Below are 21465 nucleotides of genomic sequence, written 5' to 3'. Positions count from 1 at the left end.
CTTTGGATTGAGAACCTAGAAGGGCTTAGAAGCTAACACTGAAAAACCACAGTATTGATTCTCCTTAACCCTGACCACTAGGAGGAAATGTAACATAGAGGTGAGAGGGAGAGAGTGGGACCTGGGTTTGAAATCAGCTTCACCAGTAGCTAGGGAACCTATTCATACTACCTCAGCTGCTGCTTCTTTCTTTTTTAAATTAAATTGATTAGGGTAACATTGGTTAATAACATGTGTTTCAAGTATATAATTCTATATTACATCATCTCCATATTACATTGATGCTCACCACCCATAATCTAATCTCCTTTCACCATGCATTTGACCCCCTTCGCCCTTTTCATCCTCCCCCCACTCCTCTTTCCCTCGAGTAGCCTTCATACTGTTGCTGTGTTTGAGTTTGTTGCTTTCTGCTTATATCCCACATATGAGTGAAACCATGTGGTTCTTATCCTTTCCCATCTGACTTATTTCCCTTAACATGAATATTCTCAAGATCTACCCATGTTGTCACAAATGGTACTATTTTGTTCTTTCTTATGTCTGAGTAGTATTCCATTGTATATTTCTGCCACATTTTCTTTATCACGTCATCTATTAAGGAACACTTAGGTTGTTTCCATGTCTTCACTGCTGTGAATAATACTGCAGTTAACATAGGGGTACATACATCTTTAAGAATATATGTTTTTAAATTTGGGGGTAGATACCCAGAAGTCAACTTTCCCTTAACTAGACATAAAAAGGCCTATTTGCCAAACTTGTGAAGAGAGTTAAAGGCTGTAGCACATAGAATATTAATACTCAACAAGCCCTTTTTAATTGGTTCTATAAACTCCTTCCATATTCCCTTTTCCATAACTGATCTTACTAGCGAACTAGCAAATTACCTTGTTTAGTATTTCAAATCTTTTTGTATTCGGGACTGTGTTTTTTAGGTGTACCAGGGGATTGACCCAGCTTTCTCCTGTTTTTTTCTGAGAAGGTAAATAGTGGACTTAGCTCTTGCTTCACTTAAGGAAGGTCACCTGAAAGCTGTTTTCCTATCATGTGCATGTGGCGTGCGTATGCCTTTTGAACAACAGAGAAATCCTTAGCAGGCAGTTTAAGACCTAGCTTACATCCCACTGTCAGGCAGTATGCCCTGTGACTTTGTTTCATGGAAAAACCTTATTCCTCCAGTATCTGAGCTGGGATTTCATATTGACTGTGTACATTGAGCCCAGTGGTCTTATCATTTCTCCCTCAGTTATCTATTTTATGCAGTGATAAGGGCACCTTCTGTTCTTGTTAAGTAGAAAATAAAAGCAAATGTATTTCAGTATTTCAAAAAAAGGCTTGTATATGCTCTAACAAAATCAACTAATTATAGACATCTTTACCAAGAAGGCACCTTGGAATGTGTTGATTTATCTGCTCTGGGAGCTCCTCTAATAGGAACATTAGAGCAGACTTAAGATCCGCTTACCAGCTAGCCTTATTACCTGGGAACAAGTCACTTTAAAAAAAAGATTTTATTTATTTATCTATAGAGAGAGAAGAAGGGAAGGGAAGAGAGAAGGAGAGAAACATTGATTGGTTGCCGCTTGCGTGCCCCCAACTAGGGACCTGGCCTGCAACACAGGCAATTCCCTGACTGGGAGTTGAACCAGTGACCTTTTGGTTCACGGGCGGGCTGTCAGTCCACCTAGCTACACCAGCCAAGGCAAGGGAACAATTCACTTTAATTCCCTGAGCCTCAATTTCCTCATCTAGAAAATTAGGAGGTTGGATTAGATAAACCCGTGAGCCCTGCCAGCATGAAAATTCTGTGATTAGTGAACCTCATAGAGTTATACCTGGGTTCTGTGATTTGTGTAATTTGGATACTGCAAGACTAATGCTCTTCCTTTTTTTTTTACTTGTCAAGCAAATTATGAAGTAAGGTGCACAGGACTATTTAACCTATTAAGACTCATTAATGGCTTTTAATACTTATTAGTACCAGGGCACATGAAATCAGCTAAATACTGTAGTCTTTTTCTTAATTTAGGATTACATATTCTTAGCTATTTGTTTTGGTTATTTGAAAACAAGTACTGCTGTGTTTCTTTACAACAAAATTTTTCAATTTACATTTTTACTAGTTCAGCAGAGTTCTACAAAAACTGTCTGAACATGTACTATTTTGTATTATGCTCTTATTGAGACTAAGAGGCCTTAGTATCAATCATTAATAATAGCAGAATTTACCTCTTTGTGAATAGTCTCAAAAACAGCTAAATGGTCACTGTGTTTGGAATTTTTGTTTGTAGAAATAAATTCATGTCAGACTTGAATTACATCATTGGCCAGATTTTCAAACACATGCCTTTTTATTTTCAATCCATTTGAAAGTTCTCCTGAGGTCTCTGGGAAGGCTCTCTCTACTCCACCTGCACCCGCAGAGCTCAGTGTCAGCCCAGCAGCTCATAAGGGCATTGAATAAGTCTAGAAGGAAACACTCAGAAAGGACTTTTTGGAAACATTAGGCAATGTCAGACTACCTAACCAGTTGATTGGTCTACGTGACAGACCAGCTATAATCGTGGTCTGCAAATAACTACTCCTGTGAGCTCAGTCACTTTTCCATGAGTGAGAGCAAAGAAGTGAAAAAAGAGTGCAGGCACAAACTAGATTATTGGTAATATTGGGCAAACTTTTGGAATAAAATGATTATACTTGTGTGGGTCTAATCATACCAAGTGCATAATGGTTTTAGGATTTGAACCCTACCAGTTGGATAATGCCAGCTGAATTTATCTAAATTCCAGCAGCTGTATTTTGAGCTGTAGATATTTAATGTTATTCTTAAAATTCTTTTTTTTAAAGACATTTTTAGAGAGAGGGAAGAGAGGGAGAAAGAGAGGGAGAGAAACATCAATGAGTTGTTGCCTCTCAAGTGCCTCCTACTGGAGACCTGGCCTGAAACCCAAGCATGTGCTCTGACTGGGAATTGAACCAGCGATCCTTTGGTTCGCAGGTCACTACTCAGTCCACTGAACCACACTAGCCTGGGCTTATTCTTAAAATTTTTAATGTCTATTTGATTATAATTCAATCTATAAAAGCACTATGTTTTTACCATTGTTATTTTCATTGATTAATAGTTGATTTTAAAGATAAAAGGTATTTCATCTTCTTGTCTATATGTTTCAATTTTAAATAAACATCATCAATTAATTTTGATTGAAATTGTCTACTTTAAGTTATTTTACTAAAAAGCTTATGCTTAAGATGCATTCAAATAACTAGCAACTTTTAATTTGTTATAAACGTGTTGTTGCTCATCTTAGGGCTTTAAGCTGAGAGAAAGTTCAAGAGATCATTTCACTCTTTTCCTGAGCTGCTGCAAGTTTTTACCTTAAAACTACTGTGGGGAAAAAAAAAGATATCTATTTTATTTTGAAAGTTCTCCAGGGAAGTAGATCAGATCCGAGTTTTGGTTTTCAATGTATATACTTTCAGTTGAGCTGTAATTAAAATATACCTTTTGTTCTTAAAGGATTCATGTTTTTTCAAAATGTCAGAAAAATTCTGCCGTACACTTTTATCTTTGCAATGACATGTGAATTAGTTACTTTCTTGCTCCTTAAGTTTTATGTAAATACAGTAGGATATATTATAACTTCTATTCACTGTGATATGGGGTCACGTTAAATTTGAAACATCACATTTTATACTAATGTACATTAAGTTTCCCAAATATCTGTATGTCTTGGTGCAGTTTCATTTCTGTGATCATGTATGAGATTTTGACATTGCTGTCTTTTGTACTTTATTGAGGATTTGTTTATTGGAACAACATGCAAAATGTTAAGAGACAGAGAATCTTAGTGATGGAAAATATCTAGGAGCCTGTTTGGGTATAATTCTCACTATATACAGGCACTTTTGTTTGCCTTCTTCTTCTTCTTTGTAAAAATTCAAATCTGACCTATCACTTCCCAGCTTGAAATTCTGTAATGCTTCCCACCTGTCTATAGAACCAAGTGCCTGTCCCTTAGGTTAGCATGAAACACCCCACACAGGGTGCCTTTCTCCCACCTTCCTGGTCTCCTTTACCGGTGTTATGCATCCCCAGAGGACGGAATCTACCCTAAGGGAAAGAGTGTAGATTTGGAGCCATGAACACTTAGATTAAGATCCTGCCTTCAATCATCACCTCTGGCTCTGTGAACTTGTACAGATTATTTAACATTTCTGAGCCTACCTTTCCTCCTTTGTAAGACAAGAATGCAAATTCTTGTCTTACAAAGTTGTAGTAAGTATTATGTGGAAAGATATGTATGATACCCACTAGAGGTCTGAAGTTTAACTAAACATGCAGACTCACAAGAGCATCAAAGGCCACATCTCTTGCCAGCAGGGCAACCTTAGGAGTTCCTCTCTGCAGGGGTCCTGTTGCAGTTCAAACAAGTGACAGCTCATATACCTGTATAGGACTCTAGACTTCTCTTAAGACATCTCTTGAGGTACGAAGCTCAAGATCTACATTAGACAGATGCAGAGGCTACTCTGGGAAGATGCCTCATGCCCTAGGCTGCCATTATCTTCTGTAGCAATTCTTTGGCGTAGTTCCTCAAGGAGGACTGCATTCAGGAAAGTCCAAAGCATGGCATCCTTGTCAGATTGTACAGCTCATTGATATTTCCTCCCAGTCCAGATGCATTTTACCAATCAAGGATCATTTTTCCCATAAGCAATGTTGCCTAGCAATATAATTGATGCCTATCATCTACTTGGTTTCCAGGGGAACAGAGCTAGATGGTTAAACCAAAGGTCAGATTCCCAAAAAGCAAAAGAAAAGACTTGTTAACCCTTTTGTTTCAGTATGCAACAGACCTAGCCAGGGGCCTCACATATTAAAGTTATCAAAATATGCTTGTTCATTCCTTTAACAAATATTTAAGAACTTACACGAAGAGTCAGGGCCTGAGCCAGACACGAGGACTACAGCAGTGAGTTAAACAGATATGGCATCTTCACCTTGTTTCCTCCACTCAGTGATGCCCTCAGTCCCTTCCAGTGCCCTAGAGAACTCCTGTTCATCCTTCAGAGGTCAGAGCTCACATGTTGCTTCTTCTCTGAAGTCTGTGTATACTCTACTCCCCTTGCACTTTGTATGCACTGCCCTGAGTTCATGTTGGTTTTGTAAATCCATGAATGAATCCCCTAAAGTAATACATCAATTTTATGTGCATGTGGAAATGTATGTTTGAAGGGGCTATAAAGCTTTCACCAAATTTTCAAAGGAGTCAGAGCTATCCCCTCCTTCTCCACTGCCCCACAAGAATTTAGAACCACTACTCTGTTATGAGCATTTAGTATATTATTATTTTATTGTTTGTTTATAGGTCTGTATCTCCTGCTAGAACATGAGTACCTTGAGAAGGGATTGTATGTATTAATATTTTTTATCAGCAGAATGCCTGATTCATAATAAACTTTTAGAAAACGTATGTTAAAAGAATCACTTTTAATATTTTTAACAGGCTCAGCAGCTTGAATAATGCTAGTGGTACAGCATTTCCTAATTTGAAAGGGGATGTCCTTCATTATATTAAACTTTAACAAAATCATCCTTTCTTGTTCTTAGCTATGTCCTCTGGAGTTCTAAATTAAATGTCTTCCACATTGTAATTGCTCTTTTATGAGACTCATAGTTGATTGGGGAATCAAAGAAAAGGGAAAATCTTTAAAAATGAAACATTTGCATTTTAAGTATTTTAATTTAAAACATACAAATGTACATTAATTTACTGGTATTTTATTATTGAACCAATGTCTTTTTGTTGAATGTAACACCACTGTTGTGCAGCTTTTTTCCATGTAAGCCATCCAAGAGTCATTGTCTGCAATTTTCAGTTTGGGTTTCTTTAAAGTGAAATAAAAAGTGACACATTGTTGAAGCAATCTGATATCAGAATTCTTTTGGATTTTTCCTTTTTCTCCTTCTCCCCAGTGTTCTATAGTTATATCTCCCACATTCCACCAGGGAGTTTTCTTTTTTCTTTTTTTTTTACAACTTGCTTTTATTTAGTTTGAAATTTTTAGTTTTCAGAGGAATAGCAACAATATATATTTCTTTGGATCACATAATATTTAATTAAACTATGTGACGAACAGCATGTGCACATGGCACAAACAGGTCTGCGATCAAAGACCGCTGGCTCCTAGTAAGCACATGTCCCAATGGACGGAGCAGAAGTGTGAGAGTGTTCAGGGTGCTTTGAGCGTTCACGTGCTTATAGATAGTAGGGAGAACTTGAGTGTGTTTCTCTTTTCAGTTTTTCTCAGGATAAATTATTTCGTATAGCTAATATAAGGGACTACTTAATTATAAGGTTGCTCTAAGTATAAAAAAATAATGGCAGAGTAGAGCTTAATTTCTCTCTTCTGGAGTATGACCTGGACTTTGAGACTCACATCCAAGGAATAGAGTATGCAAAGGGATAAATAGCATTATTTGTAGAGAATGCTAGCAAATACCATCTTAACCAAGTGATCAAGATGAACAGCACCAGTGGTAAGTCATGCTGATAGGGTGGAACCTCTGATAGGGTGTGACAAGAAAGGCACTTTTCCTCAGTGGCATACTTCCCCCAATCCCTTAACCTCAGTCTAACTTTGAGAACATATCAGACAAATTAAAATTGAGAGGTATTCTACAAAATACCTGGCAAGTGCTCTTCAAAAATCTCAAGGTCCTGAAAAATAAGGGAAGACTGAGAAATTGTTATAGATCAGAAGAGGCTAGGGACACATAATGACTAAGTGCATTGTGTTATCATGAAGTGGATCCTGGAACAGAAAAAGAGGATATTAGTGGGAAACCTAGGGAAATCCAGATAAAGTCTGCATTTTTGACAAATCTTCCATGGTTATGTAAGATGTTAACATTAGGGAGAGCTGGCTGAAATGTATATGAGAACTATATGTACTACTTTTGTAACTTCTGAAATCTAAAATTATTTAAAGCAAAAAATTTATTAAAAAAATAGTGGGAGAGCCCTGACCTGCAGGTTCAGTTCCTGGTCAGGGCACATATGGTAACAACTGATTGATGTTTCTCTCTCTCTCTCTCCCTCTCTCTCTCTCTCTACCCCCCTCCCCCTCCCTCTCTCTCTCTCTGTCTCACAAATCAATAAACATATCCTGGGATGAGGATTTAAAAAAATAGTTGTAGGAGAAATCATAAAAGAAAGGGTTAGGTGATTTGAAATTTAAGATATCTATACCAATTTAAAAGGTAATAATACTGAACAAAATATTTGTGACAGATGATAAACAAAGGATAATATTCTTAATATAAAATATACTTTTATAAATTAATAGGAATATACTAATACTTCATTGGAAAATAATCACTGATCACAATTCACAGAAGAAAAATTGTGATCAATAAATTTAAAAGCCAGTTCAGTCACACCAGTAATTAAAGAGTTGCCAGTTAAAGCAATATTGGAAACAATTTCACCCATTACATGAAAAAATGATAGCATTCAATTTTGAAGAAGGTAAGTGGAACAATTATAAATTGGTGTATTGCCAATACAGGTATTAGGTTTAAAAATATGCATAGCATTTTTACTTGTACTCTCACACAAGATTATTTTCCCAAGTAAATAATCAGCTATCTACTCAAATTTTCTAATAAGAATGTTTGTACAAGGCTTTTGATAATGAAAAATTCAGAACTTAAACATCTAACAATGAGGGAATGATCTAAAAAGTTTTGTCATTCCTATGAAATAGAATGGAGTCATTAAGATTCATGATGTAACTAAATCAAACAATGAAAGCAGCATACAGTTTGTGTATATCTTCTGATCTCAGACTTTATGTGTGTGTCCACAACTATTTCTTTTGAAAGGATGGCAAGGAACTATACCACTGTGTACAAAGTAGTTACTTGTTCTTGGGTGGTAAGGAAAGGGTGATTTTTGTTTGTTTTAAATCTGTATTTTCAAAATTGTCTATAGTGTGTATATACTTTTGTAATCTAGAGGGAAAAATAAACACTGCAAGCAATGTGTTTAGTGGGGTTTTTTTATCTTTCATGCTGATTTAATTAAGAAAATGTCACATTTCTATTTTGTTCTGTAAAAGTTTTTCTCTTTCCACTAGGAAGCTCCTTAGGGTGCTCCCCTTGCCGACAGAGAACTGGGGAGCTCTGGTTGGAGAATGGTGCTGTCATCCGGACCCCTTTGCTAATAAGCCACTTGATCCACAAGAGAATGACTGTTTTATTGGAGACTCTTTCTTCCTGGTGAATTTAAGAAATGATCTGTGGCAGCCAAGACCTCAGCTAGCTCCAGAGGAGACGCACTGTCTTTCTTCTGAGAACCACTTTAAATTGGTAAAATATCTTTTCAGAACGGATGCTGATTTAGAGGTTGGCTTAGAAAATGGTTTCTTCAATCGTTTTCCTTTCTTTTTTTTTCCTGGAAGGATTGAAATTTAGTAGGAGAAATTATACAAAAAAATTATACAATAAAGCATAATATAAGAAGTGTCATAAGAATGTTCTACCAAAATGCAGTCTTCTCTCAATTCAAGGCATGTTACACAGACTTTTATAAAGACCAAAATCCATTCTTTTCAATTGCTTCTATTCTCTAGCTCTACTCTATTTTTTTTACTTGCCTTTAGAGAGAAAGAGGAAGAGAGAGAGAAATGTTGACCTGTTGTTCTACTCATTTCTGCATTCATTGGTTGTTTCGTCTGTGTCTTGCCTGGGGATCGAACCCGCCACGTTGGTGTATCAGGATGAGGCTCTGACCAACTGAGCTATCTGGCCAGGGCTCTAGCTCTGCTCTATTAATATAGGAAGAACATATGTCCTTTGAGCAAAACAGCCCACAGGGGCTGAAGAAAGAAAAGGAATGTTACCATTTTACAAACCAAATTGCCCTACTTTCTTGTTTTTAGTACAATATTCGATAATACATATACATCTTATCCTCATAGTCTAATTTAAATTGAGATCGTTTTCTTGCTCCAGAACAGCTGCTATGTAGTTAGGCCTATAGTCTAGACTTCTGCTCATGTCATAAAAGCAGATGCCATCAAGGAAGAGGAGGAAATGGAGTAGCCCAAGCGTGGAATGCAGCTTGCACTGCAGGCTCCAGGTTTGTGGTTGACGAGGAGAGGTCAGGTGGCTCCTACTATCAGAGTTGCTTTCGGGAGAAGACAGTCTCCTCTTACTGCAGAGAGCAAGCAGTTTACTGTATTTTAAGAGAAAATCAATGTCATTGATTTGGCCCTTGTGAGAAGTCATTCTCCTGATGGCAAGTCAATGCAGATGTGATTTAAAAAGTAAAGAAAATCATTGCCAGAGAATTTTCTATTTTAACATCTGATTATTGTTGGTAGGGATAAGAGCAATGTATGTTAAATTTTATTTGAAGCCCACTTAATTTTTGTAATGAGAACTGAACCACTTCAGGAAATATCCAGGAGTTGAGCAGCTCTTAGCTTGTAAGTTAGTTTATAAAACTATTTTCTATTTTGAGGGAGATTAAAGTTTATCAGATAGTGAGGTTGTTATCTAATTATTTATGTGCCTTATCTCTCACCATAAACACAAATTACCTAAATATGGTTCATTTTAAATTATCGTATGTAGGCCTTCTATAATTTTAAAAGAAAATGGTAGGAAGTCAATAAAAATCTGTTAAAGTTATATTAGACATGATATTAAAATTATATTTAATTCTAAATTTATATAGTAAATTTATATACTAATACTATATTATTTTATATCTTTTCATTTTCATTTTTATGATTAAGCTGTATATTTTAAAAAATATTTGGAGGGCATGAGTGGAAGAGTAATAGAAACCATGAATTTTAGATAAATTCTTGGACTTTATATTGAAATATATTCTTCACATTTATGTCTTTATCAGTTATAGGATGCCACTTATAAGAATTTCTCTTAATTGCAAACAACTATCCTTTTTGTTAAAGGAAGACCCTTCATATTCAGACACTATGGTTTTTAGTATCAAGGATGCTGGGAAATTACTGTCATGACCAACTGCTATCGACAAGATTGTTTTCAAGTTAGCCTAGATGGAAGTTTCACTTTAATTGCATATTGCAGCAGTTGAAAGAGTGTGCCTGTGACCAAAATAGTAACATAAATTTGGAGGGACTGCTTAAACAGTGCTCTCAAGGCTCCTGTGGGAACAGGGCTGCTCCGTGCTATTGAAAGCCTATTTCTCATATCACCCAGTCCAGCCATCTAGCAGGGTTTTGAAATGTCACACGGTGACACAGCATCCTAATGGTATCTCTTGGGAAACATTTTTTTTTGGTGAGACAATATCAGGGGTCCTTAGAAATTGAAACAACACAAAGGAAAATAAAAACGAGAAAGGGAGGCTAATCCGCCTCTGAGCAGTGGTGCCATCTCTCAGATGTATTGATTTAATTAGTCCCAACAATGGCTTCGATGTTTGCTCTGTGGAATTCCTACACTGTTAGGCCATTTCATTGCAAAACTTGCTTTATCTTTCCTTTAAGCATAGGTCAAGAAAAATGTATTACAAAGCAGAGTTTCTCTTTAAACAAAATTAAAAGTGTTACAATATTTTAATTTAAAATATCATAAAAACAGCACAACCACACATAAGGTCCATCACATTGCTTTCCTTCAGTATCCCTATAGAGTGTACAGTATATTATTTGTGCTTCTGTTAATGTGGCAGTGATATATATCTTTTGTTTTCAAAAGATACCTGCTGAAGATTTCCCTGTTTTTGCATTTGTCTGTTATCTCCTGTGCTATTTTTTGTGTCTACCAACATAAAAACTTTGTATCTTCTAACAGGGTGGTAAGGACGGTGCCTCAACCTTTTATAAGAGTCATAAAATTATTTTAGAAAATATAGCCACATTTATGACTTCATCCTATTTTTTAAAGAATAAATGAAATTGAACTTCAATTATATTATAGCTGGCAAGTTTGACAACCAGCTTTAACTTTTTTTTCTTGCCTGAGGTACTTAGCAATAATTTATTGATTTTGGTAATTTCTTTTATAAATCCATAACAGTGTCCTTTTTATTTTCTTAGAATAATGTGTCAGACTTTGTAAACACTCACAAATATAAATAGAATAGAATTATAAACTTCAGTATACCAATTATCTTTGTTCATAAAGTATGCTTTATCTGTTCCTTTTATTATTATTTTTTGGCACTTTAAAGCAAATCCCAAACATTATTACTTGATGATGCAATACAGGTTGCATATAATTTTTCCGATTGTATTAAAAGTATACTTGACTGTCAGTTTATTTGAATCAAAATCCACATATTTGGTTGTTTGAGGTAATTTGCTTTCTATTGACCAGATTTTAAAATCCTGATTACCAATGTCTTAAAAATGTAGAATCTTATTTTAAAAGCATACCAATAACATTCACTTTTCCTGCTTCATTGAAAGACAAAGCAAACTATACTGTAAGTAAATGAAATACGTAACAGAGTACCAGGTGAAAATTTCTGCTTCAAATAGAAAATGCCCTTCCAAGCATGCTTCTTCAGTACACAATGTTAGTTTTCAGTAAAGCCCTTAGTTTTTGGCAAGCTTAATGAGGATGGTCTGACTTAACTTGTACAAAATAGGATGAAAAGTGTCTTTAATACCAATTTGAAGCCATACAGATAGATTATACTGTACAAAAGCGTGAAACTACCAAAATGTCAAACCTTGCAGTTGAGCATACCAAGTTTTTGAGCTACCTTCTTCCAGTAACCTTGCCTCAACCTGAACAAATTGGCACCTACCTACCTGGTTTTCTAGGTTTGTGCCTTCTGACTTTTTTTTGACCTCTAACTAAACTAAGAAAAAAATTTTTTACATCAAGACTTTATAATACACACAGACACATAAACACACCTTAAATAAAAGGTTCTTGAAGTAGTACTTACTGTATGTTTTGAAGCACTGTGATATTTTCTGTTCTGTTGTATTTTTTCAAACTCAGGTGGTCACCCATTGAATTAATTCCATGAATTGGTTTGGAAAATACTTGGCATAGTGCATAGAAACATAAGCTTTAGCACCTAAGGAGCCAGGATTCAAATGTCATCAGTATCCATTCTGTAGAACATCTGTAGAACACAGTTGAAATGGGCTTTGTATACAGTTTTTGGGAAATATAAGTGTACTTCCTTATACCAATCTGTTAAGACTTATTTCTTTGATGAGTTACACATGTTATCCCACATCAGAAAGTCACTATTTCCTCACCTAGACCAACACTCTGTTCTGTGGTTGCCTAAGAGAGATGGCCTCATGACCAGAGTTGCAGAGCTGTCTTCTCCCTGCCCACTGTTAGATGACTTCTGCCATGCTGCAGTGTATCTAGGTGGGAGAAACATTGCATGGCTTTAACAAAGGTATTACTATGGATGTAAAAAGAGTATTCTTTTGTGTTTTCTTTTAGATTCTTTTTTTAAAATATTTTATTTATTTATTTTTAGAGAGGGAAGGGAGGGAGATAAAGAGAGAGAGAGAAACATCAATGTGCGGTTGCTGGGGGTTATGGCCTGCAACCCAGGAATGTACCCTGGCTGAGAATCGAACCTGGGACACTTTGGTTCCCAGCCCACGCTCAATCCACTGAGCTACGCCAGCCAGGGCTAGATTCTTAATAAATGGTGACTCTTCAGTAAAAGGCAAAACATTGGTCCCTTTGTGGGAAGACATGGAGTTTTTGTCCATTTCTGGAATGATGTGTGATAAAAGTATATTTATGTAACATCCATCTTAGCAGTTATCATGCACACAGGACAGTTCTTTACAACATTCCTTTGTAACTCCTAATAAACAACTCTGTGAGTTGAACACTACTATTAACTCCATTTCACAGATGAGGAATCCCGTGTAAGGTAGCTAACTTGCCCAAAGTCATAAATTTAGTAAAGAACAGAATTGGGGTTTGAACTTAGGAAGTCTGGCCCCAGATTTGGGCTCATAACCACTTTCCTATTGCTTATAACATAATCTTTACTACAACAAGCCACAAATTAGGAATATTTTTTTATTGAAGTATAAATGACATATAACATTATATTACTTTCAGGTGTAGTATATGATTTGATATTTGTACATATTGCAAAAGGATCACCACAATAAGTCTAGTTAATATCTATCACTATATAGTTACAATTTTTTTCTTGTGATGAGTACTTTGAAAAGTCACTCTCATAGCAACTTTCAGACATGCATTACAGTATTATTAACTGTGGTTGCCATGCTATTCATATCCCCAGGACTTACCTATGTTATAACTGGAAGTTAGTACCTTTTGACCCCCTTCACCCATTTTTGCCTACCCCCTGAATTCTACCTCTGGTAACCACCATCTGTTCTCTGTCTCAAAGAGCATTTTTTATTGGCTTAATAATTAGGTAACTGCTAGCTATTTTAATCTGTATGCCAAATGATGAATATAGATTTTGGAAGTTTAAGAATGTTTCAGGAACTTGTCTCAGATTTTGGAAGTTTTAGAATGTTTCAGGAACTTGTCTCAGAGCACTGTCCATCTTTTCTGTTACAATGCATATCTTAAATGAAAAAATAAAATTGTATGAATGGGTTAGATATTTTGAATTTCTGATGGGTGGTTATAAATTATAGATTACTTTTACATAAATTACACTGGGCTGGGAATCAAAATAATGAGTCTAAGTTCTGATTCTTCTGTTTTTAGACACATGGGTTGGGATAAGTGACCTACCTCTCTGTCTTAGTTGCCCACCATCTGCCAATTCTAAATGGTTAAGATGTTTGGAGGTGTTTTTTTGACAATGTAAGGTGCTTCTTGTTCAAATTATTTGACAACATGAAGGTTGTCCAGAAGTGGCTAGGTTTGGGAAAAAATCAGTCTGTTCATTATTCTGTCTTTAGATGTGAAAAAAATTGTTTCTGTACATGTGAATTATGCATACAAGCTAAATGGAGTCCTAGTATTTAGGAGAGGGCAAAATAAAATGTAAAGTTCAATGTATGCCCTAAAGACTATGTTAAAATTATATATTCCTTTAAAGAAAAGCCGAATGACATTTAAATGACATTTTTTCTGTTCTACAGAAACCAAAGGCAAATACCAAAGTAATTTGTAAGCGTTGCAAGGTAATGGTGGGAGAGACTATGTCATCAGGTAAGAAAAAGCCAAAATGATTGCCTTTTTGTTAAAATAAAACCAATAGAAGGAGATTTTATAGGAATACATGTGAAAGTTAGATGACTAATATATGTTGTAGAATTGATACCTTTTAAAATAGAAATCAACTGACATCATCCAGTATGCTAACAACTTTGTGTATTTTGGCCTTTATGAGTACATGGGTGTTGAGTTTTAAACATTAAGACATTGGGTCATTTTTAATATTTCATATTCTCTGTAGATATAAAGGAATTAAATAAACTTTATACTTGTGTCTGTCTTGAAGATTGGAGCTTTTCTTAATACAACTGCTCATTCCGAAGAGTTGGTTGCCAGAGGTGATGGAAAAGTTGCTTTTCTTGGCTGCCCTCTGCCTCAGGGCTGCATTTTGGGTCCAGGGGTGGGAAAGAACCTGTTGAAATAGAAGAAAACACTTTCTGAGTTTTATACTCTGTTCCTTGTTCTTCTTCCTAATAATGTTAATTACATAAAGTCTGTTTTAAAGTATAACAAAGAAAATCCCCATAATTAAAGTGTATCACTATTTGAAGATACAGTTTAAAAATATCTAGAGAGCTACAGCATACTGTGTTAGCTTTGTGGGTGATGAATAATTATTTTTAATATAATTAATTAGAAGATGTGATTTAAGTGAAGCTATTGTACTTAAGGATATTTTTGTTGGTCTTTTTTTTTTTAATTATCAGAATCTTGTAAGTAGTTACTTCCTCGCTGTGAACAGAAAAGGAAGAGTGAGCAGCAGTAAAGGATGCTATTCTCAATATTATTTCTGGAGAATGAAAGCAAGCCCCTTAAGCTACAACTTAGAAAATTTAAGTGAATTAATTTTTTTAAAATTCTTTTCACTCCACCGTGAAGTTAGCCAAAAAATCTGTTAAGGAATGGAAAAGGTATACATCTGCAGAGACAAAGAGAAACAGAGAGGAGACAACAGTGATATAAATAAGAGTTGTAAGCAGTTTTTTTTCCCCAAAGCTGTAAAGCTGAGAGACATACATGGGAACGAACTTGCCAGTATGAGGGGGGCAGTAGCCTAGGTACCTGCAGAAGATCATCTGGGTGAGGAGTGAGCCGGTACTCACTGTAGAGCCCCAGAACTGGTCACAATTTGGGGATAGTGAGAACAGGGAAGGAAGTCTGAGACAAAGGACTGGAAGCAGGGGTTGAAAGTATATATACAGAGCTCTAAGACTCCCGAGTCTCCTCCACTTGCAGCTTGCTTATACTTTCGACCTAGGAGATTAGAGAGCCTCCCCTCCCACCACTTTTTTTTGGAACAATGGAAGAGTACCAACCAGAAAAGAGATTTGCAGGCACTGATTCTTAGGGGTCATTCAACAAAAATGAGCTTACATTCAACCCTCCTACAGTCACCAGGCCTTTTACCTACACCCAAAAGCTTCCTCTTAACATTTTATTACCTAACACTTAAATATGAATGGATTGCTAAGAATCAACAAGTACTTGAGAGAAATTCCAACAAGAAAGAGACCAAATCAAATAAGTAATCAGGTAAGCATAGTAAAGGCACCTAGAATAAACTAATTTTGTATGAAACAGAAGAAAATCTTAAAATAAAAAAAGCATAATAAATGTTTTTGGAGGATGAAATAATACTGCTTTCATAATTCAGAGGATATAAAATTAAAGATGTAATGGCTTAAAAAACTAATTAAACCGCCAGAAGATAAAATTAAGGAACTAACTTAGAAATCAGAACCAATCAACAGAGACTGAAAATTGGGAGAGGAAGTATTTAAGAAAACATCATCATGTACGTTTCCTGAGGACAGGGATACTGTCTTACCTTGCTTATCACTGTGACCTCAGCACTTGGAACAATATCTGGCACTTGATGGGTATCTGGTACTATTTCTTGAATGAATGAGTGAATTGAGCCTATTAGAACACCCAACAGGTAGATAATAGTAATTCTAGTAAGAATAGAGACAGTCTGATGTTGGAAATTATCAAAGAACAAAAATTCCAAAAACACGTTATAAGGTTACTTTCCAGAGCTATGGCTTGTGTTTGTCAATAGAAAAACCCACTAAATGTCAAGTGTAATTAATGGAGGGATGGCAGGGAAGCTACTCAAAGTCACACCATTGCGTAATTTCTGAACAGCAAGGATGAAGCTTCCAGAAAAAAAGCTGGTAGTGGACAAAGGATTAGGAATTAGAATGACATCGAACATAACAGCAGTATGGAAAGCTAAAAGACAATGAAGCAACACCTTCATAATTTAAAAGGAAAAAGATTTTCAACTCAGGATTCTATACACAGACAAACCATCATTCAAGTTGAGGGATACAAATACATTCTGGAAAAAAAATATTTTAAAATATAGTTTGCAAAGGTATATTTTCCTTAGGAATCTGGCATAGGACATTTAGCGCCAAAACAAGGGATTTAACTTGAAGAGAAAAGACATGGAATTTGGGAAACGCATCATTCCACACAGGAGAGCAGGATGAGGATGTCTTGGGGGACGGATGTGCAGCAGGCCTGGAGAAGAGCAGCCTGGATCTAATCCAGGGCAGAGGTATTGTGGTAAAGACGTTTTCACATGTCAGGTGAAACTGATACAGGTTTTTATTTGTTTGACCACGTGGAACAAATAATCTTGAGACAAATCACTTCACCATATAGGAAGAATTAACTAACGTTAACGGTGTTTGGAAAACTAAATACATGAAAAAGAAAGCAGTTATGCACTGCAGGAAAACAGAACGTTGAACCAGAAAGGAAACATTGCCACAGTATTGTGCTTACATTAATGCAAGCCCTGAACATTTATGAAGTCAAAAACCTTTTATGATGTAATACATAAGTGTATTAGGAGGTCAGTCTGTGTTGAGTTTGTGTGAGGTGATGTAAGAGTGCTGTATTTGCACCTACCCTAAAAGTAAGTTAGTGGGACCCCATTTCCAAAAACAGTGGCACAAAGAAAAGGGACAGTTTCATTCTGTAGAAAACAAATACAAGACTGTACAAGTTCAAAAAATTGTGAACAACCACTGGAAGACCAAAATGAAGCAGTGATTTGAAAAGTGTTTAGTTTTGAAAAACTGCTACAGCTTTTGCTTGTAAAGACAAATTTGTGCCCTGATGCTTTGGGGCATTGCCACCCTCTCTACCCCAACTTGTGCAGGAAAAACTCACAGCTTTAGCATTTACAGGCGGTAATTTTGGTTCAAGGTAGATAAAGGAGAAATTAGAAATTAAAGAGGAAAAATTGGGAGCAATAGGACCATAGACAGGCTGAGAAGTTTACTTCTTTGCACAACTCTAACTGCTAAAGTATACATGCACACAATAGATGCCAGAGAGTCCCATAAGAATTGAAAGCTTGGGGAGACCTGCAAATTTGCTGTGTCTTGGATTGCATCCTTCAATCCACACGTAACTTGAGCAGCACAAAGCGGAAGCCTTACTGGCTTGAGGTAGTTGAGTAGAACTTCTTCCCAAATTTTCCAAAAGTTTAACTATGCAGGTATATAAAATATTCTCTGGGGAACCAGGCCAAACAAAATAAAAGTGAGCAGAGTTCATTAGGGGCTACACACAATGGAAAAACATATTTTGCAGTTTGAGTTCAGGCTAGTTAATTGACTGCTTATCTATAAAACAACAACCCTTAAAAGAACAAAAGACAGCCCAGAGTACAGTGTATTACATATGATGTCTTACTTCCACCCGGAAATTTTAGGCATGCAAAGATGTAGAACAGAGTGACTCATATGCAAGAAAAAAAGAACTCAGTGAACAGTGCTGAGTAAGCACAAATATTAGATTTAGCAGACAAAGGCATTGAGCAACTATTATAAATATGAAAAAGAATTTAAAAAGCTTCTTGAGTGAACTAATGGCAAATCTCAACAAATTGGAAACTTGGAACCAATTGATAATTGCAGAGCTGAAAAGGACAGTAACTATAAAGAATTCACTAGAATAGGTAAGTCACATATTTAAGATGACAGAAGAAAAAAATCATTGAAGTAGGTTAATAGAAATCAACCAACCCAAAGAACAGAAAAATAAGTCTGAATCACAATGAATAGAACCTCAGAAATTTGTGAGACAATACTGGTTTTCAATCAACGTGTAATTGGAGTCTTAGAAGGTGAGGAGAAAAACAAAGAATAGAAAAAATTTTGTAGAAAAAATGGCTGAAATCTTGGCAAATTTGGTGGAAATATTAACTCTCAGATCCAATTATTACAATAATATTGATAAAACAGTAATTATTGTTTTATCCTATTTATCTCAAATAGAATAAACAAGAAAGAATGCTTCACCCAGTCACATTGTAGTCAAACTGATAAAAGCTAAAGATGAAAAGAGAATATTCAAAGTAGCAAGAGCAAAACAAAATATCATGTACAGGGATGTCATGATACAACTGAGGCTGACATAGAAATAATGACAGCCAGAGACATTAAATGAGATATTCACAATGCTGGGGGTAGAGGAACACCTGTCAACTAACAATTCTATATACAGCAAAACTATCCTTCAAAAGGGAAGGCAAAATTAGGACATTTTCATGTAAATAGATGGCAGTAATACATTACTAGAAAACCTTCTCTACAAAAAAAGTGCTAGGGAAAATTCTTCAGGCTAAAGTGAAAGACACCAGATGGTAATTGGAATCCACAGGAATGAATGAAGGAAACTGAAAAGATTTAGCACAAAATTGAAGTCACCTTTCCCCTGCAATTTGCTGATTCTCTGAAATTAGAACTTTCATTTAGATTGCTTTGGGAAGTAAGAACAGAAATCAAAGAATACACAGGATGAGAACCTAGTAAGTGACTACAAAAAAATACGAGACCCTAAAGGGCCGTACCTTTACAGTGAAGGTGAATCAAAAGCGGACCTGCCCTGTAGAATTACAGACAAATAGCAATCCTTTGGGGCTTTAGGGAATTTCAGGTCTTGGCTATTCTGCCTTGTACTAGACTTAACACCATGTACCTGGTGAAACCAAATGCACATCACTTCTGGAGGAAGGTATCTTCATGTAAAGCTCCTATTATTCCCCCAAATAATTTTCAAGTGCAGTGTTCACCATATAACCAAACACAAATAAGCAAACAAGTAAACTAGACTTCCATCAGTACAAACTAACAAAAGCAGCAGACAATAGAAACAGAATTCTGTTAACTGGAATTATCAGATGCAAACTGTAAAACAACCATTCTTACTGTATTTAACAGTGTAAGTGGCAGTGTTGAATATATTGAAAGGAAAAGGAAACTATAACATTTGGAAAAGATTGACAGTAGAATCTTTAAATATATAATTGAAATGTAAAATTCAGTGTTGGTTTAATAGCAGACTAGGTACAATTTGGAGAAAGCACTAATGAACAGAAGATGCATGAGCAAAAATACCTGTAATCCAGCAATAGGGAAAAGAAGGCGAAAAATATAGAAGAGAAGGTAAGAAGCATAAAACATACACCGAGAAGATCTAACATGTTTAACCAGCCTTTTATAGGAGAAGGAGAATGGAGCATAGGCAGTATATGAAGAAATAATTGCGCAGAATTTTAGAAAAGTGATGGAAAACAACAATCTGCAGATTCAAGAGGTCCAATGATTTCTAATTGAATGAAGCCCAAGGACGGAAAAGCATATCCAATCTTCTGCAGCTAGCCACAAAGTGTTACTGCAGAAAAATAAAAAGCAAAAAGAAAATCTTAAAAGCAGCCAAAGAGAAATGACTGATCGAAGGAACAACAGTGAAGGAAGCTGGAGGACAGTAGAATGATGGTGTCAGTGTGCACAAAGGTCAAACACTGTTAACCTAGGTGAAAATGCCCTTATGTGAAAGAATCAAAACACAGATAAATATATTTTTTGACCAACAAAAACAGATTATTCATCCCTATGGTTTCTTAGTGAAAAAATTCTGCCTGTATGTCAATATAAGAAGAAAATGGTCCCAGATAGAAGGTCTAAGTTCAAGAAGGATCAGTAAAGAAAATGGTAAACACATGGGTGACACTAAATGAAGAGTAACTGTAGAAAACAGCAATAATAACACCTTGTGGGATTAAAATTATAGAATGAAGTTATTTTAACAACAGCTAGGATAAAAGGGATCACTTTATAATGTGAAAAATTTCAATTCTGCATCCAATAATATGATTTCAAAATAGTAAAGTGAAAACTCGAACTTCAAAAAGAAATAGATAAATTCATCATCATGACTTTAGATATACAATAATCTGTTCAACTATTTTCTTTTTGTCTTTTACTCTGCTATGTTGGGCAATTGAAAACATTTTTGGAAAGTCTATTAGGAACAACTTCCATCTTACTAAAACAAAAAGTATTTGGTACACTATTTCTAATGACTGCATAGAATTCTCATCCATAAATGTATAGTTGCTCATTTAACCCAACCATCCTCAATTTTTAGATATTTAATTTGTTTTCAATATTTTTCTACTAATATTATTCAATAATATTAGTTTAACATCTTTATAGATAAGTTTTTACAGATATCTATGAGCCTTTCTTTGAGATAAATTCTTATGGTATCAAAAATATATACCCATTTTTTAAGCCTTTGCCAAATGGCTGTCCAGAAATCTGTCATTTTTAGTCCTAACAACAGTATGTGAGTGTGTGTCGATTTTTCTGTGTGTTCATCAGTGCTGCACCTTGTTGTTAAAATTGTTTTATTTGATGCTAAAAATAATCTGATTTTAATTTGTTTTTCCTTCATTACTAGTGAGAGTAAACATTTTTCATGGATTTTTACAAAATCCAAAATGGCTGTTTTATATTTAATTCTATTAGATATTTAATTTACTGTTTAAGTTTTTCTGTAAGTAATCAGATAACCAAATTTAGTGGGAATCGTACATTTATTGACTTAGTGAAATTCTGGGTAAATACTAATGTGAGGTTCACAGCATCTTTGCACAGGCTTTGAGGTACCATGATTAAAAAGTCTTTTTGAGTGACTTCTAGATTTGTGGCTACTCTACAGAAATGAGGAAGACAAATGAATAATTTCTGGATAATAGTCTATGACTGTGATGTGACTAATTTTTCTAACCTTTCCTGTGTGTGAGAAGTATCTTGCTGTATCAGATTCTCTTAGGGCATGCTCTTCTGAAGTGACACCATGCTATCTGGAGTCTCAGGGCTATTTCTTTGTAGTCATCAATGCTTTGTCTTTTTAAACTAAGTCATTTTCTTAAAAAGTCTTACTGAATA

General features: G+C 35.5%; 1 protein-coding gene across 4 annotated transcripts in view; it reads left to right on the top strand.

The window, feature by feature from the left end:
* Positions 1 to 21465, top strand: part of UBE3D (ubiquitin protein ligase E3D) — a 140554-nt gene that overhangs the window by 15039 nt on the left and 104050 nt on the right. For all 4 annotated transcript variants that reach the window (XM_028509491.2, XM_036024403.1, XM_036024405.1 and 1 more), the window contains 2 exons: positions 8149 to 8380; positions 14131 to 14200. In XM_028509491.2, coding sequence (XP_028365292.2) covers positions 8149 to 8380; positions 14131 to 14200 — 302 coding nt within the window. The remainder of the gene's footprint in view (positions 1 to 8148; positions 8381 to 14130; positions 14201 to 21465) is intronic.

The sequence above is a fragment of the Phyllostomus discolor genome, chromosome 4, assembly GCF_004126475.2.
Source record: "Phyllostomus discolor isolate MPI-MPIP mPhyDis1 chromosome 4, mPhyDis1.pri.v3, whole genome shotgun sequence".
Classification (NCBI taxonomy): domain Eukaryota; kingdom Metazoa; phylum Chordata; class Mammalia; order Chiroptera; family Phyllostomidae; genus Phyllostomus; species Phyllostomus discolor.
This window is presented reverse-complemented; position numbering and strand designations above follow the sequence as displayed.